The 27,241-nt window shown below is 45.8% G+C and overlaps 2 protein-coding genes and 1 long non-coding RNA gene across 5 annotated transcripts in view; 1 reads left to right on the forward strand and 2 right to left on the reverse strand.

Annotated features, from left to right (window-relative positions):
• Positions 1–1,799: 1,799 nt before the first annotated feature.
• Positions 1,800–9,047, reverse strand: Snrpg (small nuclear ribonucleoprotein polypeptide G). 2 transcript variants are annotated; one of them, XM_087907062.1, is made up of 5 exons: positions 7,842–9,047; positions 5,490–5,512; positions 4,570–4,694; positions 2,310–2,379; positions 1,800–1,983 (listed from the first exon to the last, which is right to left on the reverse strand). In XM_087907062.1, the coding sequence occupies exons 1-4, from the start codon at positions 7,871–7,873 to the stop codon at positions 2,326–2,328; spliced, it is 234 nt and encodes a 77-aa protein (XP_087763188.1). In that variant the 5' UTR covers positions 7,874–9,047; the 3' UTR covers positions 1,800–1,983; positions 2,310–2,325. The 2 variants fall into 2 exon arrangements, with proteins under 2 accessions (XP_087763188.1, XP_048272478.1); XM_048416521.3 differs by lacking the exon at positions 2,310–2,379.
• A 140-nt stretch (positions 9,048–9,187) lies between these two features.
• On the reverse strand, positions 9,188–15,165 carry Timcc (TIM double twin CX3C motif chaperone). 2 transcript variants are annotated; one of them, XM_048416519.3, is made up of 3 exons: positions 15,013–15,165; positions 14,130–14,270; positions 9,188–10,500 (listed from the first exon to the last, which is right to left on the reverse strand). In XM_048416519.3, exons 1-3 carry the CDS (start codon positions 15,097–15,099, stop codon positions 10,312–10,314), a joined length of 417 nt encoding a protein of 138 aa, XP_048272476.1. In that variant the 5' UTR covers positions 15,100–15,165; the 3' UTR covers positions 9,188–10,311. The 2 variants fall into 2 exon arrangements, with proteins under 2 accessions (XP_048272476.1, XP_048272477.1); XM_048416520.3 differs by lacking the exon at positions 15,013–15,165 and adding an exon at positions 14,564–14,697.
• Positions 15,166–16,192: 1,027 nt separating this feature from the next.
• The window catches only part of LOC146894169 (uncharacterized), a 79,372-nt gene continuing 68,323 nt past the window's right edge, over positions 16,193–27,241 (forward strand). Inside the window, exons 1-2 of the long non-coding RNA XR_015002262.2 lie at positions 16,193–16,382; positions 24,059–24,140. This is a non-coding gene — a long non-coding RNA (uncharacterized LOC146894169). The remainder of the gene's footprint in view (positions 16,383–24,058; positions 24,141–27,241) is intronic.

The following is a 27,241-nucleotide window of genomic DNA, read 5'->3' on the forward strand; positions in this document are numbered from 1 at the left end:
AGTCACCACCATGCTCAGCCTCAACTAGATTTAGCAGAGTATGCAGCAGCCACCTTTGACGGCTTGTTAGAGCCACTCTGTTCTAGGAGCTCCCTGTGCATATACCATCCTTCACAGGTTTCCTTTATACATACCCAGAGGCACAAAAAAGGCCACATCTTTGCTTAGAATGACTGAGAGCCTCCAGTTTGTGAGGCATAAGTCCTGAGCTGGGTGGAATTGCCTTATAAAGGAAGGCTGTTTTTTGAAGCCTGTTCCTACTCTTCACAATTTCTCCCCACTAGCAAGGCACGGTGGCACACATAATCCTAGCACTGAGGAGGCAGAGGTAAGTTGAGTTTTGAGGCTAGCCTGGTCTACACAGCAAGTTCCAGGACAGTCAGAGTTGCACAGTGAGACCGTCTCAAAGACAAAACTCCAACAAAAAAAGATTAAAAAGAACTATTGCCCACTTTATGATTAAGTCGGACATAAGCAGCGATGCTGCATCTTGTGTTACTGCTCTTGTACTAAACTCAGGGTTATTTTACTGGGGATGGGGTGGCTCAGAGTTGGTGTTTTGAACCCAAATCCTTCAGCCTGTTAAGCAACCACCCCTGGGCTACCCGCCCTGCTAAAGTATACTTGCAATGTAGCATCCTAACCTAAAATACTCAAAAACCTGAAGCTTTTCAACATTTAACATAATGTCAGAAGAAAAGAATTCTGTAACTCACATAACTTGTTACAGCCAAAACCAAGAAAAATACTTAATAGGCTAGCCAGATGGCTCACTGGTACAGGTACCACACCAAAATAAAAAAGGGCATTATTATCAAGAGGCAACATATATAGTTATAATAGTAAATATATATGAACTTCTTGTTTCAGTTTGGATCCTGTAGTGGCATCACTGAGAACGGTCATTGACTCATGTATTTGAATACTTGGACCCAGTTGATTAGAAGGATTAGATGTGCTGCTAGAGGTGGGCTTTGAGAGTTCAAAAGCCCAGGCCACTGCTCCAGCATCAGGCCTGCCCATTGCCATGCTCCTTACCACAATGGTCACAGACTCATCCTTTAATCTGTAAGCCCCCCCCCCCCCAACCTTATTTCCCTATAAAGTTTTGGTCATGCATTTGCCCACAGCAATAGAAAAGTAACGAAGGCAGCTCATGGCATACAATAAACACGAAACTCCTTTGTCCCAAGAATTTTGTATAAGGGACTCAACCCAAATTTGAAGTCACAGGAGGTCAAAGGCACTAGAACTAATGTTTGAAAGTCACACATTTGTAGCCCATATGCTCAGTGGTACTGACTTCCTTCTTTTCTTTTTCGAGACAGGGTTCCTAAGTAGCTATGGAGCCAGCCCTGGAACTTGTTCTGTGGACCAGGCTGGCTTCAAACTCAGACATCTGCCAGCCCCTGCCTCCCAAGTACTGGGGGATTAAAGGCGTGGGCATGCTATTGATTTCTTATCTCTTTTCATATTGAGTCAAGAAGCTTCCACTTAAATCCATAAAACAGCTCAGCCATGGGGCTGGAGAGATGGCTCAGTGGTTAAGAGCATTGCCTGATCTTCCAAAGATCCTGAGTTCAATTCCCAGCAACCACATGGTGGCTCACAACCATCTGTAATGAGGTCTGCTGTCCTCTTCTGGCCTGCAGACATACACACAGACAGAATATTGTGTACATAATAAATAAAAAACAAAACAAAACAAAAAAACCCCAGCTCAGCCATGAACATCTGGTGTGAGAAGAGTAACTACTCAACTTCAACTTTCAGAACACCAGAGATGAACATACTCTGAGTATTACAAAAGTTTATTTTTATTTAGCAAAAAGCTTTTTTTTTTTAAATGAAAATGTACATGACCCAATTCTACACCCAAGTCAAACAGTCCTTCGGGGAAGTATGTGAACTCCACTGCTGAACAGCCACTGGTTAGACTCTTTCCAAGGCTTCTAACATGATGATGCTGTTTCCTCGTATGACCTAGAGAAAAAAGTCAGTTGAAAAGAATAATTCATCTAAAAGGCAAATAATACTTTCTAACATGACACATCAGTGAGGCTTTTCTCAAGCCACAGGAACCAAGTTAAAGTTACTGATCTTATTCATTCATTCTTGAGATTGAGTTTCTCTATAGCTTTGGAGCCTGTCCTGAACTAGCTCTTGTAGACCAGGCTGGCCTAGAACTCACAAAAATCTACCTGCCTCTGCCTCCTTTGTGCTGGGATTAAAGGCGTGCGCCACCATCACCTGGCTGGGACCAAGTCAATTTTTAAACCAAGACACGAGTGAGGTATGGTGGCACACACCTTTAATTCCAGCAACTCAGAAGCAGAAAGATCTTGAGTTCCAGGCCATCCAGGGATGCACAGTGAAATACTGTTGTAAGGAAAACAAAAAACAGAAGCAACACCAACAAGAAGTAAAGTACCCAAGTCTCTCAGGCCTATTAGAAGAGACTGAAACCATGATATCAGGACTGGAAAGTAATGATTAACTTTATGAGATGACAGGTCATTGTAACTTAGCTTTTGGGAACCAGGGTTACAGGACTGAGCCAACTGCCAGCTGTTTCTTCACCTTTAAACAGGGTCAATAAATTTTTACCCCTGAGAATAGCAATCATTATTATTATTGCACTAAGATCTTGAGGGGTAAGATTACAGGTGTGCATCACCACACTGAGCTCTGAAATAAGCAATACCACATACTTTTAATCTGAAATGATGTAAACAAATCATTTAAAATACATGAGTAAAATAGTAAAAGGGGCTACCTTTACCCTGCTACTACCAGCCTTAGCAAAACCAAAAAGTCCAAGGGGCTAGGCACTCAGCTCAGTGGCTGAGGTCCTACTTTCACCTTAGATGTGGTGGTTAGAATGAAAATGGCCCTCACAGGCTCAGGGGACATGCATGGGCTTTGAGGTTTCACAAGCTCAAGCCAGGCCCAGGGTCAAGCTCGCTCCCTGTTACATATGGATCCAAATGTAGAACTCTCAGTTACACACTATTGTCTGTCTATATGCTTCCCGTAATGATGATACTAGACTAACTACCTTTGAACTGTAAGCAAGACACAATTAAACGTTCTCCTTTAGTAGAGTTGCCGTGATCATGTTGTCTCATCAGAACAATAGAAACCCTAACTAGGGCTGGGGAGATGGCTCAGAGGTTAAGAGCATTGACTGCTTTTCCAGAGGTCCTGAATTCAATTCCCGGCAACCACATGGTGGCTCACAACCATCTGTAATGAGATCTGATGCCCTCTTCTGGTGTGCAGGAAAACATGTTGTATATAACCAATAAATAAATCTAAAAAAAAAAAAAACAAACAAACAAAAAAACCAAACCCTAACTAAAATGGGGGAGTAGGGAGAGAGAGGATATGACTTCTTATCACCGCAAAAAAGTCCTTGTACAAATCTGGGCTCACCACTTATGAGGACTATGGTATATAAGACATGCATGTCCTGCAAGACAAACAGCAATTTAAATACTGACAACACAAAACCTTTCTTTTGTGGCCACAGGACTACTGCTTAATAAATGTAGGAAAGTCCATGTCTAATATGAAAGCTCAGTTGCATATGGCGGTCGCTCAGACCTGTAACCCCAGCCCTTTCAGAACTTGAAGGAGTACTCTGAGTTCCAGGCCATAGAGCCAGACCCTATCTTACCCACCCTCTTTTTTGGCTTATCTTATTTTCTGTCATAAATAGCTGTCATTCTGTTTAGCATCCATGCCAAGTATGCAAAGTAATGGCCTGTGTGTGCTAGGTAAGTATTATAACACTGAGCTACATTTGTGGGCCCAAAACCTGTATTTTCCCTGATTACTTATTTTATATTAAAGTTTTTTATTATATGAAAGTTTTGGCTACATGTCTGGTGGCCAAGAAGGTCAGAGGAGGGCACTAGATACCCTGGAACTGGGGTTAAGGATGGTTAGCAGCTGCAGCGTAGGTGCTAGGAATCAAAACCCAGCCCTTTGCAAGATCAACAAGTGCTCTTAAGTGCTGAGCCAGGGGCTGGAGAGATGGCTCAGTGGTTCATAGTACTGGCTCTATCTGCACCTCCAGTTCCAGAGGATCTGACACTCTCTTCTGGCCTCCATAGGCACAAGGCAAACACATGACACACAGATATACATGTAGGCAAAACATTCATATACATCAAATAAAAATAATTAAACAAAAATAGCCAACCCATTTTGGCCAACTCCTGAAACCTGTATATTATTAACAAGATATCCTGGGGTATCATATGTGTGTTAGAGAATTTTTACTGTAATCAAGTGTGGCTATGAATGGTCATGTCTTACAGGACAAAGTTCAAAAAACGGTTTCCATCAGCTAGCTGTTTCAAGACCTATGCTGAGAAGGCTCTGCAGAGATGAGATTTTATCTACAGGTACTTGGAATATTATCACAGCTGAATGTGTCCACAGATAAAAGGAAATGCAAAGTCCTAATCTTTCATAGGGTAACTAAACTTGGATTTAATCTGAGAAGTTGATATAAGGGAAATGAAGACATATTAAACAAACCCTGACATCCACTTTACTTACCACCATGCCGATGTTATTCTGTTGCCCACTAGTTGCCATCTCCACACACTCATCAATGACAAGATTCATAAAGGGATCAAAGCCCCGAAGTATTCCTTGTACATGTCTGCCACCATTTAACTTCACTGTAAGAAGGGGAAAAGCGTCAATAAAGCCCTTAACTGTCAACCATCCATCACATATCAGGTAGGAAAAGAAAGGTTGTTGGGATGTGTGACCACTACCCCATACCCTTACTATCTGCCCAACACCAGCCTAATGTTTTAGCTCTTCCTTTCCTACATTTTAGCCTTTAGGACCCTATGAAGACATTACATGTGATGTCTCATGACTATAATCCCAACACTTGGCATAATGAAGGAGGGCTGATTCAAAAGAGTCTGAGGCCAGACTGGGCCACATCCAAGACCCTGTGTCAATGACTCCCCACTAATAAAGCCTCCCTAACATATAAGTAAAGTAGAAAGGAACCAAAATTACAAATAGCAGGGTTCAAGGTTAAGAACTGTTGTATTGTAGATTAGCGAATTAAACGAAGGTTAAAACCCTGTATTTTAAAATTTCAATACACTTCATGAATGGGTCAGGTTTCTAGTCAAGGCTGTATTTCCTACATATTCACAAGAAACAGCTATTGTTGCTTGCCTGATTCCTTGGTAGCTTGTTTAAAGAAAAAACAGTTGATAAAGTTTCAAATATCACAACATTGGCAACTCCCAATTCTGATGTCAGGGAGGCACAGATGATATAAAGTATTAGGTAGGCAATTGGAAATTAGGAAAAAAAAAGTCTATCTAGAACTCTGAGAAATCTGAATGGAGATGAATTAGATTGATGTACTTTAAATTTATATTGTCTCCAAAGATCATATATTGCTAAGACAAAAAGAAACTGAGAAATTAAGTTGGTGGGAAACTTACATGATAACTTCTTGTCCATAAATCTGAAAAAGCAAGAGTAAAAAAATTATGACCTACTTAAAAAAATTCTAAATATAAACAAGTACAGAATCAGTTAAAATAAAATAATATTCTGGGGCTAGAGAAGATGGCTCAGATGTTGATCTCAGGAGCTTGATACTCCTCCAGAAGACCTGAGACCAGTTTCCAACACCCACGCCACGTGATTCAGCACCACCTGTAACTTCAGCTCTAGAACATCCCAGGGCATCTGCGCTGAAATGCGCACACCTTAATCTCAGTACTCAGGAGACAAAGGCAAAGGCAGGAGGATCTCCAGGTTCAAGGCCAGCCTGGTCCACAGAGCAAGTTCCAAGAGGGCTGTTACGCAGACTCCATCAGTTCCAAGACTTACTGTGACAACAAATCTTAAGAGCTGGAGAGATGGCTCAGAGGTTAACGGCACTGGCTGCCCTTCCGGAGGTCCTGAGCTCAATTCCCAGTAATCACAAGGAGGCTCACAATCATTTATAATGAGATCTGGTGCCCTCTTTTGGCATGTAGGCAAATATGCAGGCAGAATAATGTATACATAATAAATAAAATCTAAAAAGAAAAATATAAAAGAAAGAGGTGGAAAGGGGAATGCACTTAGGACAGGGAGCTCAACTTGGAAACTACTGAGATAATTGGATAGACGTGATTAAGAACCACTTTGTTATGCTAAACTAGGAGCAAGAAGTGGTAGAATTAGGACTTATGAGAAAATAAAGGAGGCATATCTAACAGTATTTTAAAATTTACAAAATCTAGGGATGAGAAGAGGAAGGTACCAACTTCAGGGAATAGGGAATAAAGTTCAGGAGTAGAGCAGCATGCATAATCCCTGCCTCAATCACAATACCACAAACAAACCAACAAAAAAGTCAAAACACAACTAAAACAGACACAATCACTAGTTCCAGTCTCTGAAAGGCCCAAGTACATCTGTAAAGACTCAAAGGACATTTAAGATTACATGTAGAGAACAGTTCTTTTATTTAAAACCAATGATCATTTTTTGCCAATTCCAACGAATCCAGAAAATATAAGACTTCATTCACTAGCTCGTTAATAAGACCAACAGTGCAGGGTAATGTCTACTTTTTAAAATGTCCACCTTATGGTTTATGTGGCCAGATAAACAACCCAGTATGAATCTTGCACCCTGCAGAATCTCAGCATTACATATGCGACAGGCTCAGGCCAGTCAGTAGTGTCCGAGGAGACCAAAGTTTTAAACTAGGTCCTGTTGAACTGACTGACGTCTTATTGGTTGATTTTACTGAGTGCAGATAAAAAATATGCAAAAACTAACTGTCTCTGATTAGAAAACGGACTTAAGACCAGGGCAAGATACCACACAACATTTAAATTTCACTTGCATGCAACAAGGCAAGTAAGTGCGTGTATGCATCAGAAACCTAATTCTTGGGGCTGGAGAAATGGCTTAGCACTTTCTGCTTTCTAGAGAACCCGAGTTTGGCATTAAGTACCCACGCCAAGAAACTCACAACCTCCCGCAACTAACTACTGCTCCACCGAATCCGGATCAGAAGTCCTCTCCGCAGGCACTGCACAAACATATCTGTGAGCATCAAAAACAAACACACACACACCTCACTATAAACTTAAAAATTTTTACAAGGAGAAAAGAAAGAGGAACGGGTACTTCCAAAAGTCTAAAAAAATACAAATACATTCTGTTTGTGTCAGGGTCTCTTTTTAGACTGGCCTGGAAAGCGAGGTAATCCTCCTGCCTCAACCTACTGAGTATTGACCCTCTGTGTAACAGCCCTAACTCTCCTGGAACTCGCTTTGTAGACCAGGTTGGTCTCGGTCTCCCGAGTGCTGGGATTAAAGTAGTGAGCCACCAAGTCTGGCTTTCCAAATGCACTTTAAAAAATAATTTATTTCATGTGCATTGGTGTTTTGCCTGTATGGATGTCTGTGTGAGGGTGTAATATCTTGAGTTACAGTTGTGAGCTGCATTTGGGTGATGGGAACTGAACCCTGGTCCTCAGGAAGAACCGCTGAGCCATCTCTCCAGCCCGTCAAATGCGCTTTTTAAAGCTGTGAGTTTCTGGTTCCTCAGAGGAACCTCGGTGTAGACTGCTCCCTTGGTCCCTAATCTGGTAACCCTCTGGCCGCCGCCTTTGGAAGGTGGAGAACCGCCACCGCGGTAACCATGCCGACCGGACTTCAGGGCCACTTCCGGCATCCACGAGCGCGAGGACCTGCAGGCACAGCCGAGGCAAGGCGGGGACCTGCAGGCACAGCCGAGGCAAGGCAGGAGGAGGGTTCGCGCGGCAAGGCCGGGTGGGCTTTACTCACTTCTTCAGTTCGGGAGGGTGGGCCTTGCTCATGGCGACTCTTCAGCGGGCTCAGCACGACGGAAAGGAGCGGGCAGCCCTACAGACGCACGCGCGGCAGACCGGGCGCTGAGATCTGACGTCACCGCCGCGCGAGGCAGCCGCTTTCCGGTAAGCATTACCTTCGTCTCGCGATACTGAGAAGGCCGCCTGAAGCAGTGGTGTGCTTCCGGTCGCGTCGTGACTGGCCAGGACCGAGAGGCGGTGCCTCGAGTAAACGTCCTTTGTGTGAAATTCAAATGCAGGTTCCGCGCTTGAGTGTCACTTTTTAAAATTCTTCCTTTTTCTTTCTATTTACATTTTCGTCGTTTCTCCTCCCTTTTCCTCGCCCTCCCCGTTTTTGGTGGAATTCATGCGGGCCTCTGGCTCACCGTGTAGTCAACGCTGGTCTAGAACCCGTCTTGTCTCTGCCTCCTGTGCTCGGATTACAGGCTGCTGCACTAGGCAGTCCTTTGTTTGCTAAGTGTACCCAGGCGAAGGTGACGGCTCCTGAAGCATCCACATAAAAGAATGGCTTCTCTGCACCAGTAGCGGAAGGGGCCGAGGCTGATTAGGATGTGAATCCAGAGCCGGGTGTTCTTGACCCGCAGTTACAACACTGCCTCCGGAGCCCCACTTGGCACATCTCGGTCCCTGCACATAAAATGCGAGGCGAACCACATGGAAATCCTGAGGTCTTAAGTCTGCCTCTGCCTCCTGAGTGCTGGGGGTAGATAAAGGTGTGCACCTTCTCGGGATAGCGCTGCCCTCACTGAACATCCCCAGACATGCTGTCTACAGATTTGTCCGTTGGAGGCAGCTCTTCAGCCGAGGTTCTTAACCTTGTGACTACAGTTTGTGTCGTTGACGAAAATTAACAAGCACAAGGAGTCTTAAACTATGTACTCTTCCCACCACTTGGTCTGTTAGTTTGAACTAGAAAACGAACGTTGAAACAACTCTCAGCCATTTTTTTTTTCTGACGTCTCTGTATGTAGTCCAGGCTGTCCTCACACCAGGGCAATCATCCTCTCAACCTTAGGAGCTAACAGCTATGCACCCCGATCCTTTTTTTTTTCCCCTGGAGGGGCATTTGAGATAGTTTCTCTGTGTAGTCCTGGCTGTCCTCTGCCTGCTCTGCCTCCTGAGTGCTGGGATTAAAGGTGTGTGCCACCACCACTTGGCTCTGGGTATCTTTTCTATATTAACAGACTTCAAGCTATGATACTCTGACTTTCCCTTAATCTTTCCCATCTGCTACTATGCACTCTCTCAGGACGTCTTAAAATTCAGAGGCATACTGATGTATCATTACCCACTAGGAAAGAGTTGGAGACAATGAAACTTTATTTAAAAACAAAACCACTTGGAAAATATATTGCAGGCTTGACAGCAAACCGACAAGTATTATCACTGTTTCAAGTAATTAATTGGTATAAATACAACACAGTACTTATCCAAAAGATAAAGTGCCATGTTGGGGCAGCAACACTGCACTGCAAAACCCCAGGCAAAAATGGCATTTGGTAAGGTGTGTGCCTGTCTTGCTCTATAGTGGTCCTAGTTTTCCTTGGCCCAAATTGCTTGGTTTTAGGTCTCATTGTTGCTAGAGGATTACCTCCAAAAGGCTCTGTGAATTCAGGGAGCAGAGGGAGTAATACTGGATTTGGACTTTCACCTTGTAAAATTTAGGTTTCCCCAAACCTAGTACATCTCAACAGTTCCCATTTGACTCTTTACTCTCAGCTAATGGTATGTGAGTGACAATCAAATCCCTTTGTTCTTCATGGGAATGTGTCACTTTGCACAGAAGTCAGAGAAGGAAGCTGTTTCCTATGCACAGTGTGATACTGCCCTCCTTTAGGGGCTTCCAGAATGACAGAATTTGAATAAGTGGACCTTCCCATCTTGATGGCCAAAAAGTACAAGGAGCCTTCAGAAGTTATTCAAATTACTCTCCCTCCTGTATCTTAAATCCACTTTGTGCCCTTGCATATAAGACAAAGGGACCCTTTTCCTCCCTCTAAACTGGGTGTTGTTTCAAAGCACATGCAAGGTGTGGAGACACTTGTGGGAAACAGGAGCTTGGCAACAAACACACCTTTCCTCAAACTTTACCAGCAGGTTGAAGGAAGCTCAGATGTCTATGTAGTGAGAACCTGAGCCCTTGGTAAAAGGGCAATCTCTACTGCCAGAACAAGCACCTGCACACAAAAATTTAGGATCTAGAATTCTCCCGTTCTATATGTCATCCAAATTACAGCACCAGCTTCTTTCCACTTCACCTTCTAAGATTCAGATGCAAAGGAACTGGTGTCCAGAGGTGAGCAGTATTTGCCTGGAACTTGCTGTGTCCTGAGTTTTCCTCATTCATAAACTTGCTTAACAGATTAAACTTCCATTCTTCCTTCTAAATAGCGTGCCCTCAGACCCATGGTCACTGGCAAACAATTTTATTTCCCGATGGATGACAGCGACTCCTTCATCTTTTTGGTCATTGTTGGGATAAGGTGCATGTGGTCATCCACACACTTGGCCACACAGCTGTCCAGCTGTCGCTTCACCTGCTGCTCTTTATTTCCTGCATCTATGGAGTCTTTGGCTTTGTCATTGCAATGCATGGTGCATCGGGCCAGACGGTCCTGTGGTGAGGAGGAAGAGAGGAGAAGACTGAGAGGTTGGCTTCCATTGTCTGGTGTTGGTCCCACATTAGGCCTTGGGTTACAGGTTTCATACAGATCTCTCTGTCAGTTACTAAGTACAATATTTTCTTAGCTAAAACAGAAGGTACCATTGGGAAAGGCTCAGACTAGAAACTGTTTGAAAAAACGAATTATATTCAGGATGCTACTACTGTTAGATTTCTTTTTCTTCCATTTTTTCATGTGTGTGGTGTTGTGTGTTTTTAGATGTGTGCATCTGTGGATGTGGAGGCCCAAGGTACCATCCTCCATGTTTTTCCACATATTTACTGGAGCAGGGGCTCTCAACCAGACCCAGAGCTCATTGATATGGTCAGTCTTGCTTACCAGCTTGCTCTAGATAGTCCCTGCTTCTGCTTTCTAAGGCTGGAATTACAGGTGGGCTGCCATGCCAAAGAGACAATTTTTTTTTTTTTTTTTGTAAACTGAACTCTGGGCATGTTTGTGTGGCAAGTGCTTTAACCCCTGAATCATCTACCTAACAGACATTTTAATTCTTTAATGTCTGTCCGTGCTACAGAAAAACAATTCAAACATTTGTCAAGCATCTAATATATGCCAGGCTTTCTTCTAACATGAAATACAGAAACGACCAAGGCATAACTGTTCCTGCTCACATGGAATTTACAGTTCAGCGTAGAGGCGTTAAGAAGAGAGTGGGATATGTGTCGGGAGCTCAAGGGTGAATGTAAATAATCAGTCAGGGGCATCCAACATTTTGGCTTCTCTTGGCCACACTGTTATCTATAAACTTTATGCTCTGGAAATGTAAACCTACCAGGCATGGCGACATATGCCTTTACTCCCAATACTTGGGAGGCAGAGGCAGGTGGATCTCTGAGTTCCCAGTCAGATTGGTTTATAGAGGGTGTTCTAGGACAGCCAGGGCTACACAGAGAAACCCTGTCTCAACCCCCCCCCCCAAAAAAAAACAAACCAGAAAAAAAAAAGACAGCAACCACATATGCAAAATATCTCATTAATAGGTTTATAATTTTATGTTGGGCTGTATGTGACCCAGAGGCTACAAGCTGGGCACCACTGCTGTAGGATATTAACAGCTATGAGAAAAGAAGCCAGGACTTAGGGCTGGAGAGATGGCATAGTGGTTAAGAGCACTGACTGCTCTTCCAGAGGTCCTGAGCTCAATTACCAGCATTCACATGGTGGCTCACAACCATCTGTAATGTGACCTGATGCCCTCTTCTGGTGTGCACGAGGACAGAGCACTCATGTACATAAAGATACATAAATAAATAAATTAAAAAAAAGGCAGGACCAATGCCGGTCTGTGTGCTCTACTGGGCAGTCTGGAAGGGGGGAAAATATAGCAAAGGAGGCAGAGACAAATGGCCTGGAAGGTGGAAAACCAGTAGTGAGGTCTCCTGTGGTCAGATGGTTAAAGTGCTTAAAGGAGGAGAGGGAATTACTGTCCAGACAGTCAAGGCGGAGGGCTGAGTACTGACTGCAGACCTAGTCCCGTGGGTACCATTCTCATCACCACTGTGAGCAGCTCTGTGAGTGAGAGTTAGCATGCAATGACTAAAGGGAAGGGAAGGAGAAACTCACATAGCAGCCCAAGAACCAACTTTCTAAAGATCTCACCTGGAAATTTCTCAAAATGAAAAAAGGAGCAATGCTTTGCTGTTAATACTTCACAATGTCTGGACTTTTGAAGAGTTTTGTACATCAGAGTGTGAAAGTGTGAAAGTGTATCCCACATTAGGTATAACAGTCAGGTGAATGGAACCCTATGCTACTAGATGAGTGCTTCCAATCCCACAAAATACACTTAGAGGAAGGGAGAAAAATGAAGGCATGGACAGGTTTTGTTCCAGGAGGGAAAAGGAGATTTTATAGTACACTGTAGGGGCCTGGTATCACCGGTTTGTAATCCTGGCAGGTGGGAGGCAGATACAGTTGCATTGCTCTGAATTTCAGGCCGGCCAAGGCTGCAGAGCTGAGACCCTGTCTCAAAAACCTGCAGAGTACTAATGCTTTTTATGATTGAGTTTTCTGTACTACGGAAGCCTCTCTCCAGGTGTCCCAAATAGAGGATGTTCTGGGGAGGGTTTAAGTTCACAAATATCGTGAAGGTCTTACTCTTGTCTGCACCTTTTAAACTGTGTGTGCACGCGTAACTGGCATGTGTGCTGTGTCATGCCTATAACATCAGAGGACAGTTTGTGGAGCTGGTTCCCTCCTTCCATCTTTATGTGGATTCTGGGAATCAAACTCAAGTTGCTAGGCTTATGTAGCAAGTACTGAGCTAGCCAATAATCTGCATCTTTTAAAGACCTAATACCTTAGTCAACTTTTCAGGAAATTACATTTTAAAAATGAATCAAAGAAGAGAAACTCATGAGGTCACACTCTTAGCTGAGGAGCTAGTTTTTTCCTTCTCTTTTTTTGAGACAGGGTTTCCTTATGTAGAACTGGCTATCCTGGAACTTGCTCTGTAGACCAGGCTGGCCTCAAACCCAGAGACCCTCCTGGCCTTGCCTCCTGAGTGCTGGATTTAAAGAGGTGTACTACCACTGCCTGGTCGATAGTTACTGTGTTCCTGAATATATGTATGTGTACCATACTCAGAAGAGTTGTCATATCCCATGCAATGGAGTTGCAGATAGCTGTGAGCTGCCATGTGGGTGCTGGGAACCTGACCTAGGTCTTAAGGCCAGTAAGTGCTATAATCCACCGAGCCATCTCTCCAGCCCTGAGCTACTGGCAGTTAGAGGTTGCTGCAGGAAGAGGAGGCATTTTTCTTTAGTGATGCCACCACTGTTAAATTGTCCATGCTGCAATGAAAAGTCTCATGTCCATGCTCATGCATCCAACCTTAACTGAATCCAGAGGGAACAGTAAAAAAGAATAGGAGGAAGACTTATAAAATGGGTCCAGGAGTTGGGGGGGGGAGTAAAAATGTTTTCAAAATATATTATATGTATGAAATAGTCAAAGAATAAAAAAGAAAATAATAATTAAGTTTGTATGTTTTAACTCTTTTGAGATTTTTACCTTTTATGTGTATGACTATTTGCCTAAATATGTTTGTGCACTACCATGTGTACAGTGACCACAGATGAAACGATAACCAAAAAGGCATAAAGACACTTGGCTATAAACTCTGTTGGCAACTTTCTTCTCTTTCTCTCTCTCTCTCTCTTTCTTTCTTTCTTTCTTTCTTTCTTTCTTTCTTTCTCTCGCTCTCTCTTTCTTTCTTTTTGGTTTTTTGAGATAGGGTTTCTCTGTGGCTTTGGAGTCTATCCTGGAACTAGTTCTTATAGACCAGGCTGGCCTTGAATTCACAGAGATCCGCCTGCCTCTGGGATTAAAGGCGTGCCCCACCACTGCCTGGCTAACTTTCTATTGTTATGGAAAAATACCGCACAACTTAAAAGCATTCAACTCTCAGGGCCTTTTCCAAAATTACAAACCCCCAAGAATACCAGTTGGCCAAAGGACTGCCACCAGTGTTAACAGAACTAAGGCCCTACAGCAGAATAAATTGTTCTCACGTCTCACCAAAGAGCTGTTCAAGGATTTGAGAACTCTGAGGCATTCCTTACCTGGAACCTTTCCAGCTCACTGGTCACCAAGGCCTGGGCTTGAGCCAAAGGTGCATGGCAGCGTTCGATGCATTGGTGCACCTGCTGCATAGATGCCTGGCTGTCCTCACAGCAGTTGGCGCTGCACCGGAACATGAGACCCTGGGGAGGGAGGACAGAGCCTGATTAGAAAAGAAAGACTCTGACACTACCAGGGTTTGGAGGCTATGCTTCAGTCTGTATCTTCCTCACTACCCTTTGCTTCACTTTCCCTGTGAGACCGGGACGATTGCCCCAGGTAGCATGTATGTCCTTGGGAGAGCGCTTGCCTAGTTCTAAGATAGCCCTGTGTTCCATCCTCACTGCATAAACACCAAGGTGGAGGCTCAAGCCTGTGATTCATCCTAGCACTCCGAAGGTGGAGGCAGGGAGATCAGGCAGGGAGATAAGCCCACCTGGGTTAAATGAGCCCCTGTCTGTTGCTACCAGCTCACGGGAACACAACACGTCCAAGACTGGGCGGAAGAAAACATATTCTGAAAACCAGGTATCTACAGCAGAGTTCAGAGGTCGGCTTGGTTAGTCAACGCCCTACTAGGGGGACGACCCACAGTCGACGGTGGGGTCGTAAGGTTAAGAGAAGCAGGCAGGGCAAGGAGGCGGGGCCGCCACAGCGGTGTTCAGGGTTCGTGGCTTCTGAACCAGCACAGGACAGCCAGAAGAGACTTCATCCTGGTGGTTCTCCTGAGCTGGGCCCTTCGGGCCTCGTGCCGGATTACCTCAAGGGCGGCCGAACACGCGTAACCGAGGCCAGGCAGGAGGAAACGGCCCCGCGCTCGAACGTCACCGCCCCACCCCCGCCCGAGCTTTCCAACCCCACCCGAATGCGACGCCGCGCAGTCACCTGCATCTTCCGGATGTTCTCTTTCTCCACACTTTTCACCATGGCGTCCACGGCCTCCTGCACTCGGAGTTGCTGCACCTCCGCCATGGCGACCCAGGCGCCCGCGTGCACCCGCTGCGCCCCGCCCCCTGCGCCAGTGCCGGGTCCTCTGGTTGCTCCGCCCCGTCCCCAAGCCCCGCCCCTTGCGCCTGTGCTGTATTCTCTTGTCGCTCCGCCTCTCCCTCACGCCCCGCCCCCTGCTCCCGTGCCGGGTTCCCTAGCCGCTCAATCTCTCCCTTACGCCCCTCCCCCTGCGCCCGTGCCGGGTCCTCTAGCGGCTCCGCCTCTCCCTTACGCTCCGCCCCTCTTCGCCCAGCCCTTCGTAGCTACACCGGGGCCCCTAGCCACTCAGTCCGCCCTTTCACGCTGAACCCGACACCCTTCCCCTCCTCCGGCTCACCGCGAAGTCTACCGCCTACCTTGTCCCGTCCCCTGGCCGTCGCGCACCTAGTTCTCAGCACGCATTCCCCGGGCCCTCATCGCCTCCTGGTGTCCAGATTGAGCAATTACAGGCAGGAGACTGCGTATGCCCCAGCTTCTTCAGTAGATCAAGATTTTGGTGGCCAGAGAGCTCCAGGCGGATCGGCCTTCTTTTCTTCCTCCCTTTCTCTCTCTCCCCGTCCTTTGTAATTAAAAACAAAAACAAGACACCAAAAAAATTAATGTAATTATTAGCTCTTGGGTGTACAGTTTGATCAGTTATTTTGTCTTGGTTCCTTTTTGTTGCGGAGTAGAATTTCATTGGATGTATATACTACAATTTCTCTACTCAGTTTCCCAGTTGGTGAACAGTTTTGACGCGTGACTAGTTGCTGTGACTAAAGGGTACTCTTGAAGAAATTATTTGTAGATACGGGTTTCTTTACTTTTGGTTTAGGGTAGGGCAGATATGCGTTTCTGCATGTAATTGTGAAAGGAATTAGCTTAAAGGCAGTGCGGGATAGGGAGGCCTGTGGATATCGAGGCTGTAGAGTGTAGATGGTAGTAATAGCGAGCTGCTCCTTAACTCCTGGGTTACTTTTATCGGCCATGTGCCCTCAAGCTCCCGTTTCTATTGTCTTATGCTGATATCTGTCAAACACTCGTGGCCGCTGGTCTACGACGTAGGAGCGGGGTGCAGAGAGGAGCAGCTGTAGGGAGGGAAGGGGGCAGTCACAGGCAGTATTGGAAGAGCTGGGCAGTAGAAGGTCCCGCTGGAGAGAAGGGAGGGAACGGTTCAAGTGTTCCCGGAAATCTCTCCTTTAGAGGTGAGCTTTTATTGAATCTTTTGATTGAACCAGAAGGTCCTTGCCTGACACTCAGGAGGAGGAAAAGAATGCCAGGCAGGCACGGTAAGCTTCAGTGGGCGAAACAGAGAGAGGTTAAAAACAAAAAAAGGACGAAACCGAGAAAAAGCTTTGTGGAAATCGACTAGAGTGGAAAAAGATTGGCGTGTGAGTGCTGGCGACTTTAGGCACTTGCTGCTACTGGCCACTAGATGGCAGGATAACCCCGATTTGAGGGTAGGGAAAGTCTGCCACAACCCACGGTCCTTTGACGAAAGCTGTGCTTCTCCAAGGCCACGCTGGGGCTGGGGCTGGGGCTGGGGCAGGACGCGTTCACTATTACAAGCCCGGTGTAAGGGGGGGAGGGTGTGTTACCAGGAGCAGCTGGAGTCAGGGCAATGACAGCGGTGGCCAACAGTCCAGGTGTTTTGCAAAGTACTTGACATGGTGTCTGAAGTGGGTTCTTCACTGTTCATTTTTCTCTCATTGGGCAGAGAATCCAGGCAGACGAGGTAAAGGCTCTGGAACATTTAAATCCTAGCGGGGCAAGACGCCCTACCCAGCCTGGCTGGCACCGCACTGTGGAAAGAAGTCTCTGTTGAGACTGACTTCATGAGTCCAGATCCCATAGAAAGTTCTTTATAATAGCAGTTTAACACTTCTCTCTTTCCCTTCATGCCTAAAATGTACGGTGGCGTTCGGCAGCCTCTTCTTCATTAAGGCTCGGTTATTCACACTGAGCTGTGGTTCAAAGTCCTTGGTAATATGACTTTGTTAGTTTCAGTACGCAAGATAGCGTGGCTGTGCGGCATTTACGGAAAGTGACTCTTGACATGTGTCAGAACATGGGCCTGCTCCCTTTAGTACAGTGTTTACTGTTTAAAGGCCAGATCTCACAACCTGAAGACATCGGGCCAGGCCTCTCTGCAGCTCTCTGTGGGACTAAGAGTTAAGAAGCTAGCTGTGTGTGCTGTGGTTTCAGAGTATTCCCTGATTACTGGTCCTGACCAGTACTTGGCTCCTCCGTCCTCTTTGTCATTGCTGCTGTGTTGAACTATATGATATGAACTGCTCCTCCATTTCCTCAAAACTTACCTTTGTTCTTGGGATTGCTTTGGAGATTTTCTCTGAAGAGGCTCCTCTGCCCCACAGTTACCTCTCCTGACAGCTATCTTTGTCTCTCCCTCTTTTATTCTTTTTAAAAACATATTTATCTTATTTTATATATACTCCAGAGCTCATGGAGGTCAGAAGAGGATGTCAGATCCCCTGGAACTGGAGTTACAAGTGGTTGTAAGCCTCTCTGTGGGTGCTAGGAGTTGAACCTGGGTCTTCTGTAAGAGCAGTAAGTGTGGGGGCTGGAGAGATGGCTCAGAGGTTAAGAGCACTGCCTGCTTTTCCAAAGGTCCTGAGTTCAATTCCACAACCATCTGTAATGAGGTCTGGTGCCCTCTTCTGGCCTGCAGGCATACACACAGACAGAATATTGTATACATAAAAGAGCAGTAAGTGCTCTAACTGCTGAATCACTTCTCCAACTTCATCTTATTTCACTCATAATAAAGCCCCTTTCGATTTTTTTATTTCTTAATATTTATTTATTTATTTATTTATTTATTTATTTATTTATTTGAGACAGGGTTTCACTATGTATCCCTGGCTGTCTTGGAACTCACCATGTACAAGATCAAGCTCGCCTCAGATTCACATATCTGCTTGCTTCTGTTTTCTGAGTGTTGGGATTAAAGGTGTGTTCCACTACGCCTGGCATTTTTTAGTGTTTGAGACAGGGTCTCTCTCACCAGGTAACTCTAGTGGTCTGAAACTAAACTAAGGTCTGGTGGTCTGTGTGGCCTGGAACTTGGTATGTAGAACAGGCTAGCTTCAAACTCACAGAGATCCACCTGCCTCTGCTTCTTGAGTGCTAGGATTAGAGGTGTGTGCCTCACCTAACTCCCTCTCCCTTAAAAAAGGTTTTAAAGGGAAGCCTTCCCTTCCTCTTCTGGGGCCAGTTATGTGGTCTCCCCCTGCTCCCATATATTCAGTGACTGTATGGAAAATGGAAGAGGAATGAAATTAAAATACAAATATCATTACTTGAGCAAGTTATAGGTCAGGGAGGCGGTGATTGTCAACAGAATCCTCAGATAGGTTGAATACTTCAGGCAAGGGGCATGTATGCCTTTAGAACCCCGAGAAGGTGATCAGACTCAAGAGGGGCAATGGCCATAGGGTGAATCTTATAATAGAGGGGCTCGGGCAGCCCCTATTGGCACTCCAAGACTCAGTGTGATTAGCAACTGCCTCCCAACATCAGGAAGCAGGCAGTGCCTCTGATGCGCTGTGTGGGGTTTCCTGTTGCCACTTAGTGTACTCAGTGCTGTAGGAATCAAAGCAGAACAGATCATGATGGAACAGAAGACCCTGAATTAGCACCTTATGCACAGTAAGGGTCAAACAACTGTTCTGTGAAAGTTTATTTCAGGTGTGTGTGTGTGTGAGAGAGAGAGAGAGAAAGAGTGGGGGGGAGAGGGAGGAGAAAGAGGGGAGAGACAGGTGTGCACAGTTGTAAACGTAAAATCTCTCTCTTTTTTATGATTTTTTTGTGTATATATGTAAGCATGCATGAGTATATGTGGATCATATGCATGCAGGAACCCTTGGAGACCAGAAGAGGGTACTGGATCACTTGGAACTGGAGTTACAGGCAACTGTGAGCCACTGTGTGGGTTCTGGGAACTAAACAGTATCCTCTTCAAGAGCAAGCCTTCTTACTACAGAGCCTTGTCTTCAGTCACCCCTTCTTTTTAAAATTTTTTTTAGTTCATTTTACATTCCAATCAAGGTTCTCCCTTCCTCCCCTCTTCCTGTCCCCTCCCCTCCCCCAGTCCACCCCCCATCCACTCCTCCCAACAAGTGAGGGCTACCATGGGGAATCAACATAGTTTCAGCCATCCCTTCTTAAAATTGTTTCTTGGATTAAATTTTAAGTATGTGTGAGTGTGTGTGTGTGTGTGTGTGTGTGTGTGTGTGTGTATGTGTAGACGCGTGTGAGTGCAGGTGCCTGAAGAAGCCAGAAGAGGGCGTTGGATCCTCTGCAGCTGGAGTTACAGGTGGCTATAAGCTGTCCAACGCTGGCAATAGGAACTGAACTCCTGCGCTCTGGAAGAGCAGTGTGTTCTGAACTGCTGAGCCATCTCTCTAGCCCCACAATTATGATCTTCTCCTCTGGATTATGATCAGGATTGTTATTGAAGTCTGGAGCTGAGGAAACACAGACTGCAGATTCCATCGAGGACTGTGCATCACACTGCCCTCTGTGTTGTCAGCCTCTGACTATGTGCCCTACAGTGATGGAGCCACCCTTCCTCCCTGCTGGAAAGTGTGGACGGTATTATTAACTCCTAGGTGTGGTGATGGCTGTGAGCTTGTGTCTAGGAGGAACAAGGTAAACAGTTATTATTGTTGCTGAAGGTGTGTGTCTTTCTCTTACTCTCTTATTAGTGGGGCTGTCATGGTCAATGATGGCATGAATAACAGTTTTGGAGCCAGCAGTGGCCAGTATATGTTACTAGTCTCATTGCTGTGACAAAGTACTTGACAAGAAGTGAATTAAGGGGCTGGGGAGATGATGGCTTAGCAGTTAAGAGCACTGGCTACTTTGCACAGGACCCAGGTTCAATTCCTAGCACCCACACGGTGGCTTACAACCATCTGAAACTCCAGTTTCACGGGATCAGATACTCTCTTCTGGCTTTATTGGGCTCTGTACACTCATAGGGGCACAGACATACATAAAAACAAGCATTTATACACATAAGATAAAAAGGAAGAAATCTTAAATGAAGAACTTGCTTTTGCAGAGGACCCAGTTTCATCCCCAGCACCCACATGTGGCTCACAACTGTCTATAATTCAGTTCCAGGCGATCTGGCTCTTCTTTTGGCCCCTAGGCTTTCCTCTGTCTGGAACTTAATTTCATTGCCAGTAAAATGAACTGGTTAGCCCATCCCTACGATTCCCATCAACTTTCTATCAAAGAGGCTGAAAGCCCTTTGCTAATTGTGAAACATCCCATGAGCTGAATTTGGAAGTATCCGAGGGAAGGAGAGCTCTGTTCTAGGTTAGTCAGTTTTCTGCCACCACACACATGCACCCAGGCCCTTCAACTTAGCGGGGAGGAAAAGCTTTACTTTGGCTCCAGGTCTTGGAGGTTTCAGCCCATGAACCATCCCCTGTCTCTCTGGGCCTGTGGGAGGCAGCACTCCATGGCGAGGTGTGCAAATAGGGAAGCCACTTATTCTAGGGCAGAGGGGAGCAGAAAGGAGGAGCTGGAGCCCCAATAGTTCCTTCAAGAACACTCAGTTTCTTCCCACTGGGTCCCATCTCTTTAAGGTCCACAAGCTCCCCACAGTACCACAGACAGTGGGCCTTTGGCGGACATGGATCCAAACCATGTCAGGCTCCTTCTGAAGTCCGATGGCTGTGGTGCGGTGTTGGAGGCACAAAGGTCCTTGCACCCACAGATCACTATCCCGACCAGGAACGCTAAGCACACAGTAGCCTCTTCTCAACAGAGGAGTGAGAATACCCCTTTTCCTACCCAGAAGCCTGGGCATAGATTTTGTTAATGACCTGGTGACCTCTGCTATCTGTGGAGGCAGACCTCACCCACCTTCTGCTACAGAGGCAGACCTTTCCTAAATTCCATAGAACGGTTATCCCAGACTCTTGCCTTCCAGGACGGTGTGTGACACATTCTTAGAGGAGATGTCACATGTCCTTTATGGTCTGATGACCTCCATGTGGTCAGAAACCACATTAGAATCCAGACCTTTGCTATAAATGCCCCCCCTGCCCCCGGGCCATGGTCACATGTACTTTGTAAAAGAGTTTCTAAGTTGTCACAACTTAAGCTTTATTGTGTTCCTGGAGTGGAATGATTGATCCTTGGAAACCTTTCCCCAAATTGTACTTATTTTAAACATGCTGACAATGAACTGCCTGGCATTAGACTTCACGAAGCCTGATCCAGATTAAAGTCAATCTAACCAGGTTTAATTTCTTCCTTCCTTCCTTCCTTCCTTCCTTCCTTCCTTCCTTCCTTCCTTCCTTCCTTCCTTCCTTCCTTCCTTCTTTCCTTCCTTCCTTCCTTTCTTCCTTCCTTCCTTCCTCCCTTTCTGTCTGTCTCTCTCTTCTTTTTTCTTTTTTTTTTGAGACAGATTTTCGAACTCAATTTGTAGAGCAGGCTTGCCTTGAACTCACAGAGATCCATCTGCTTCTGCCTCCTGAGTGCTAGGATTAAAGGTGTGTACCTCCATAATCTGGCTAAATTGGGTTTTCATCCTCACCTCTTCAAGGGTTCAGTTCCTGGTCTGACACCCCTGGGGATCCCCTTGGTGGATGCTGACAAGATGTGCTGACAAGTTTCCTGGGCTCATGGGACTAGAAGTGGGGTTTCCCGAGGGGACCCAAAGTTGCTGAGGACTCATTTAGTCTCCTGTGAAATTCTACCATGCAGACTGCACAGACACACCCAACTCAACAGGAAGAGTGACAGATGGGTTAGATGACATTTCTCTTGGAGTCAGGGTGTCAGTGATTTCACACAGCAGGCTGAGAACAAACAGCCAGGACTACTGCGGGTCACATACAAAAAAAGTTGCCTTCTACTTTTGAAAATATGTAAGAGTGCCAGGCGGTGGTGGCGCATGTCTTTAATCCCAGCACTCAGGAGGCAGAGGCAGGCGGATCCCTGTGAGTTCGAGGCCAGCCTGGTCTACAAGAGCTAGTTCCAGGACAGGCACCAAAAACTACAGAGAAACCTTGTCTCAAAAAATCAAAAAAAAAAAAAATGTAAGAGCATGTGATGGAAAGATGCAGGAGCAGAGTGGTCCAAGTACAGTAGACCTGGATGACAGCCGTGATTGGCGTGAGAGATGGAGAGGTGGGAAAGATGAAGGAGCAGAGCGGTCCAAGTACGGTGGACCTGGAGGGTGGCGGCCGTGACTGGCATGACAGAACACTGTGATGGGCAGTGGAACAGGTCCTTGCCAAGAGGGGTTGGAGAGAAATTTTTTTTTTAATTTAAATTTTTTTATTTCTTTTGGGGAAGATTACAAGTGTGGAAGGCAGATGAATGGAAGAACTAGGAAAAGAGTGTGATTGGGGTGCATGATGTGAAATTTCCAAAGAATCAATAAAGATGCGTAAAAACAAACAAACAAATATGTAGATTGATTTGTATCGTCAAGTCAAAGTAACCGAGGCTTTGGGGTGGGTGGTGGGTGAGAAGAGGCACCATGTGGATGGTCTGTGCTGGGCTGGGTAAGAGGTCATAAAGAGGCTGATGGATTCTGCTGTCCCTCACTAGCTCTAGGCCTAAGGACAAGCAGCCTCAGCTGTGGGCAGGCAGGCAGGCGGGCGGGTGGACAGGCAGGCAGGCAGGCAGGCAGGTCCATCTAAGTCCAGCTGCACTCTTAGCAGACTTGGTCTTCCCCTCAGCAGTGTGAGATATGAGGATGAAGACAATGGCCAGGAAGATAACTAGGTGATTTTCCTTCTTCCCTTTGGGAGCACAGAGGGTACTTAGCAGAGGGCAAAGAGCATATTATTTTGTGTAATGTGTGTGTGTGTGTGTGTGTGTGTGTGTATATGCATCTGTGCAGCCACACCTGACTTTTTAAAAATTTTATTTTACAAAATTTATTTGTTTTCTTATTTACTGTGCTTAAGTATTTTGTCTGCATGGATATCTGTGTACCACATGCATGCCTGGTACGCAGGGAGGCCAGAAAAAGGCACTGAATCATCTGGAACTGGAGTTACAGACAGTTGAGAGCCACCACATGGGTGCCAGGAATGAAATTTAGGTCCCCAGGAGCAATAGCCAGTGATCTTAACTGGCTGAGTCATCTCTCCAGTCCCAACACCTAGCTTTAAATGTGAGCACTTTGGATTCAGTCTCAGACCCTTATGCAAACACAATAAGCTTTCTCACCCATTGAACCTATATTTAATTTTTGAGTAGCTCAGGCTGGCCTTGTTCCTCTTGCCTCAGCCTCTTGAGTGAAGGTGTGTGCTACCACACCCAGCATGAGCATATTTCTTGAATTTTTATAGCATTTATTTATTTATTTATTTATTTTGAGTACGTGTGTGAGTGCATGCATATGTATGTGGAGTTCAGAGGACAATTTGCAGATGTAGCAGGCTTTCTTTTGGCCCACCAGTCTGCTCCCAAATCATGACACAGAGGCTTATTATTGGTTATGAATGTTTGGCCTTAGCTTGTATTATTCTGTAGTATTCTGCCTACATATATCCTATAGGCCAGAAGAGGGCACCAGATCTCATTACAGATGGTTGTGAGCCACCATGTGGTTGCCGGGAATTGAACTCAGGACCTCTGGAAGAGCAGTCAGTGCTCTTTACCTCTGAGCCACCTCTCCAGCCCCCCAGTAGCTCTTATAAGTTAAATTAAGCTGTTTTTCTTCATCTATGCCTTGCCTCAGGGCTTTTTACCTTTCATTCTGTATGTACCACTCTTTGGCTGGCTGGCTGGTGGCTGCCCGGCCTCAGGCATCTTCCTCCCTTTCTCCTCTCGAGCCACCACGATGGGCTGTACCCCCAAACTATAAGCCACCACGATGGGCTGTGCCCCCAAACTATAAGCCACTACGATGGGCTGTACCCCCAAACTATAAGCTAAAGGAAACCTTTTCGTATGTTGCTTTTGTCAGGTGAGTTCTGTCACAGCAATGGAACAAAAGACTAAGCCGCGGATGAAGAAAGTCTGTCGGTTCCAGTTCTGCAGGAGAAAAGGTTAGCTATCAACCCTTGCTTCTCTTTCAGCAGAGACTCAGAGGTGGGCAGCTGGGAGGGGACGCCTCGTCTGGGGAGCCGGGAGAAAGAAGAGGCGTGGCCTGAGCCGAGACTGGCAGCATGGGGAAGCTGTATGTGGACTCGCTGGGAAGAGGATAGGATGCAGAAGGGCACATACATGACTTTGTCTGGTTGGAAATGGAGGTAAAAACTGAGGAGACTGTCAGTTGTTTATTAAGTCCTGGGCATCTGTAGCAGCAGTATTTGTTTCTGGGTGTCGCTGTCACGACGGTAGCTTCCGGGTTGTCTGTTGTAGATCATGGGCTCACTTCCAGGATGGGGTGCTGCAGTCTGCCTATGCTCTGCTTTTGTCTGTTCATCCTCTTGGGACTCTTCTGACTCCTCATGGGTCTGCAGTGTAGGGCTCCTTCCTAAGGCAGGATTTTCCTCTGGAGAGCAGTGCTTCAGTGCTGGGACTGCGGCAGCTTTCTTTCTTCCTTTTAAAAAAAGACTTGCTTATTTTATATTATGTTATGAGTGTTGTATTAGTTAAGGTTCGCTAGAGGAACAGAGCTGATAGAATGAATCTAACACACACACACACACGAATTATGAGTGGCTCACAGGCTGAGGGCCATTTAGTGCAACAATGGCTGTCCTCAACAGAAAGACAGGTAATCCAGTAGTTATTCAGTTCACAAGGCTGGATGTCTCCGCTGGCCTTCAGGATACACCGGACTAGCAAAGATGTAGGCTCTAATGCCAGTGAACAGCGAGGGCGTCAGGCAAAGAGCAAAAGCCTCTTTGTTCCTGTCTTTAGTTACAAAGGCAGCCCTAAGAGGGTATGGCCCAGGTTTAGGGTGGATCTTCTGACCTCAAATGATCTGGATTTAAGGTGGGCCTTCCTACCTCAAAAGAGCCAGGTGACTAAAAATTCTTCACAGGTGTGCCTGCTTAGTGACTTTGGTTTTTAGATGTAGTCAAATTGACACCAATAATAGGCATCCCAGGCATTTTGCCTGCATGTATGTACGTGTACATGTGCATGCCTGGTGTCCGTAGAGGTAGGAAGAGAGCACCAGACCTCCTGAACTGTTTGGTGTTTGTGAGTCACTATGTAGGTACTGGGAACTGAACTTGGGTCCTCTGCCAGAGCAGAGAATGTTTTTAAAGGTTGAACCCCCTCTCCAGCCCAGCATTGTTTTCTTAACTTGGAGCAGGTGTATGAAGAAACCTGATGGGAACTCAGTATTTTGTAATATTATTTAGTAAATGTTGTAAATTGATTTTGTAAATATTAAATATTTTTTTAAAAGAAGGCGTTTTAATGGAGGTATATAGCATGGGTGGAAATGCTTCCACCAGAAGATGTGGTTACTAAATAAACATCTTAGTGCCAGACATAGGCCCCCTTTTTATCAGCTGTTGGTCAGTGTGCTGGATGGTTTTATGTCGACTTGACCCAAGCTAAAGCCATCTAACAGGAGGGAACCTCAGTTAAGAAAGTGATTCCATGAGAAGGGGGTGTAGGAAAGCCCGGAGGGCATTTTCTTAATTAGTGATTGATGGGGGTAGGGCCGTTCATGGACCGGTGGTCCTGGATTCTGTAAGAAAGCAGGCTGAGCAATCTGTGGAGATCAAGCCAGTAAGCAGCATCCCTCCATGGCCTCTGTATCAGCTCCTGCCTCCAGGTTCCAGCCCTGCTTGTGTTCCTGTCCTGACTTCCTTTAGTGAGGGACTAGAATGTGGAAGTATGAGCCAAATAAACCCTTTCTTCCCCTTTCTGCTTTTGGTCATGGCTTTTCACCACAGCAATACAAATCCTAACTAAAACAGTTAGACAAGCCATAAATTTTCCCCAGGCAACACAGGTTATTGCCAATGTTCTTGGTTGCCCACCACGGCAAGATGGTAAGATTCCTTTGCTGAAGACAAAGATTCTTTTGCTGTGTTTGGTGAATAGGACATAAAGGATTTTTTTTTTTGAGACAGGGTCTCTCTGTAGCATTGGAGCCTACCCTGGAACTAGCTCTGTAGACCAGGCTGGCCTCGAACTCACAGAGATCCGCTTGTCTCTGCTTCCTGAGTGCTGGGATTAAAGGTGTGCGCTACCACTGCCTAGTTATGGTTTGGTTTTTAGATCATAGAAAAATCAATCTTCCACTGCCCAGGAAATTTCCTGTGGGCTAGCTTCCATACTGCGGGATGGTGCTGTGCAGGCTGCTGAGAGAGAAGACATCAACAGGTCATACCCAGCACTAACCTACTAGGTAAGGTGTACCCACCTATGCAGTAGTGGTTTGGGTACTATGAAGGGTAACCAAGCATTTCCTGATTGAATTTGAGGTCTGCTCTACAGGAGAGAATTCAGGCTTAATACTATAAACCTGGTCCAAAGACTGAGACTGTCACAGGTCCTGGGTTGGAGAAAACCCAAAACTGGGCACATCACAGCGCAGACTGGCTGTGGCACATGCCTGTGATGCCAGCACTGGGAAGGTGGAGACAGAAGGACCAGAAGTTCAGGGTTATCTTCAGCTACGTTGTGAGTTTGAGGCTAGCTTGGACTACATGGGACCCTGGCTCAAAAAAATGGAAGCCAGTGTTTATGAAATATGCATAGATGAAGAGTCACACCATAATACATTAAGTGTCACCATATATGGGTCATAGCATGAGAAGCAATTATAAGTTTTTTGAACGTTTGCATGGGTTTCCAAGTTTGCCCTAACAAATAAGTCTATCTTGGTTAGATTGAATTTCTTTGAAAACTGTATTTTTTGCAAGTGTGTGTGTGTGTGTGTGTGTGTGTGTGTGTGTGTGTGTTTGTGCGTGGTGTGAGTATTCAAGTTTGAATGTGAATAGGCACACATGTATGTGTGTGGGTGCACATGTGGTGAAGCTGACCCTGGGTGTCTTCCTCCATTATTCTCCACTTTATTTACCAATGTAGGTCTTCTTGGTGAACCAGAGTTCATGAATTGCCTGGTTTAGCCAGCCAGCTTGCCCTGGGGACCCCTTGTCTCTGAGTCCTGAGTGTTGGGATTACGGGCAGCCATTTTACCTGCCCGACATTAACATGGGTTTTAGGGATCCCCACT

Source organism: Myodes glareolus, chromosome 6 (assembly GCF_982192425.1).
Source record: "Myodes glareolus chromosome 6, mMyoGla1.1, whole genome shotgun sequence".
In the NCBI taxonomy this organism is placed as follows: Eukaryota; Metazoa; Chordata; class Mammalia; order Rodentia; family Cricetidae; genus Myodes; species Myodes glareolus.

What these genes read in the sequence shown, in the direction of transcription:
- Snrpg (XM_087907062.1), bottom strand. Translation starts at nt 7,873, where the DNA reads ATGAGCAAGGCCCACCCTCCCGAACTGAAGAA. An exon ending in CACCCTCCCGAACTGAAGAA is followed by an intron (nt 5,513 to 7,841) that starts GTGAGTAAAGCC and finishes TTGCTTTTTCAG; the next exon opens with ATTTATGGACAAGAAGTTAT. An exon ending in TATGGACAAGAAGTTATCAT is followed by an intron (nt 4,695 to 5,489) that starts GTAAGTTTCCCA and finishes CCCTTCTTACAG; the next exon opens with TGAAGTTAAATGGTGGCAGA.
- Timcc (XM_048416519.3), bottom strand. Translation starts at nt 15,099, where the DNA reads ATGGCGGAGGTGCAGCAACTCCGAGTGCAGGAGGCCGTGGACGCCATG. An exon ending in AGAACATCCGGAAGATGCAG is followed by an intron (nt 14,271 to 15,012) that starts GTGACTGCGCGG and finishes CTCCCTCCCCAG; the next exon opens with GGTCTCATGTTCCGGTGCAG. An exon ending in GTGAGCTGGAAAGGTTCCAG is followed by an intron (nt 10,501 to 14,129) that starts GTAAGGAATGCC and finishes TCCTCACCACAG; the next exon opens with GACCGTCTGGCCCGATGCAC.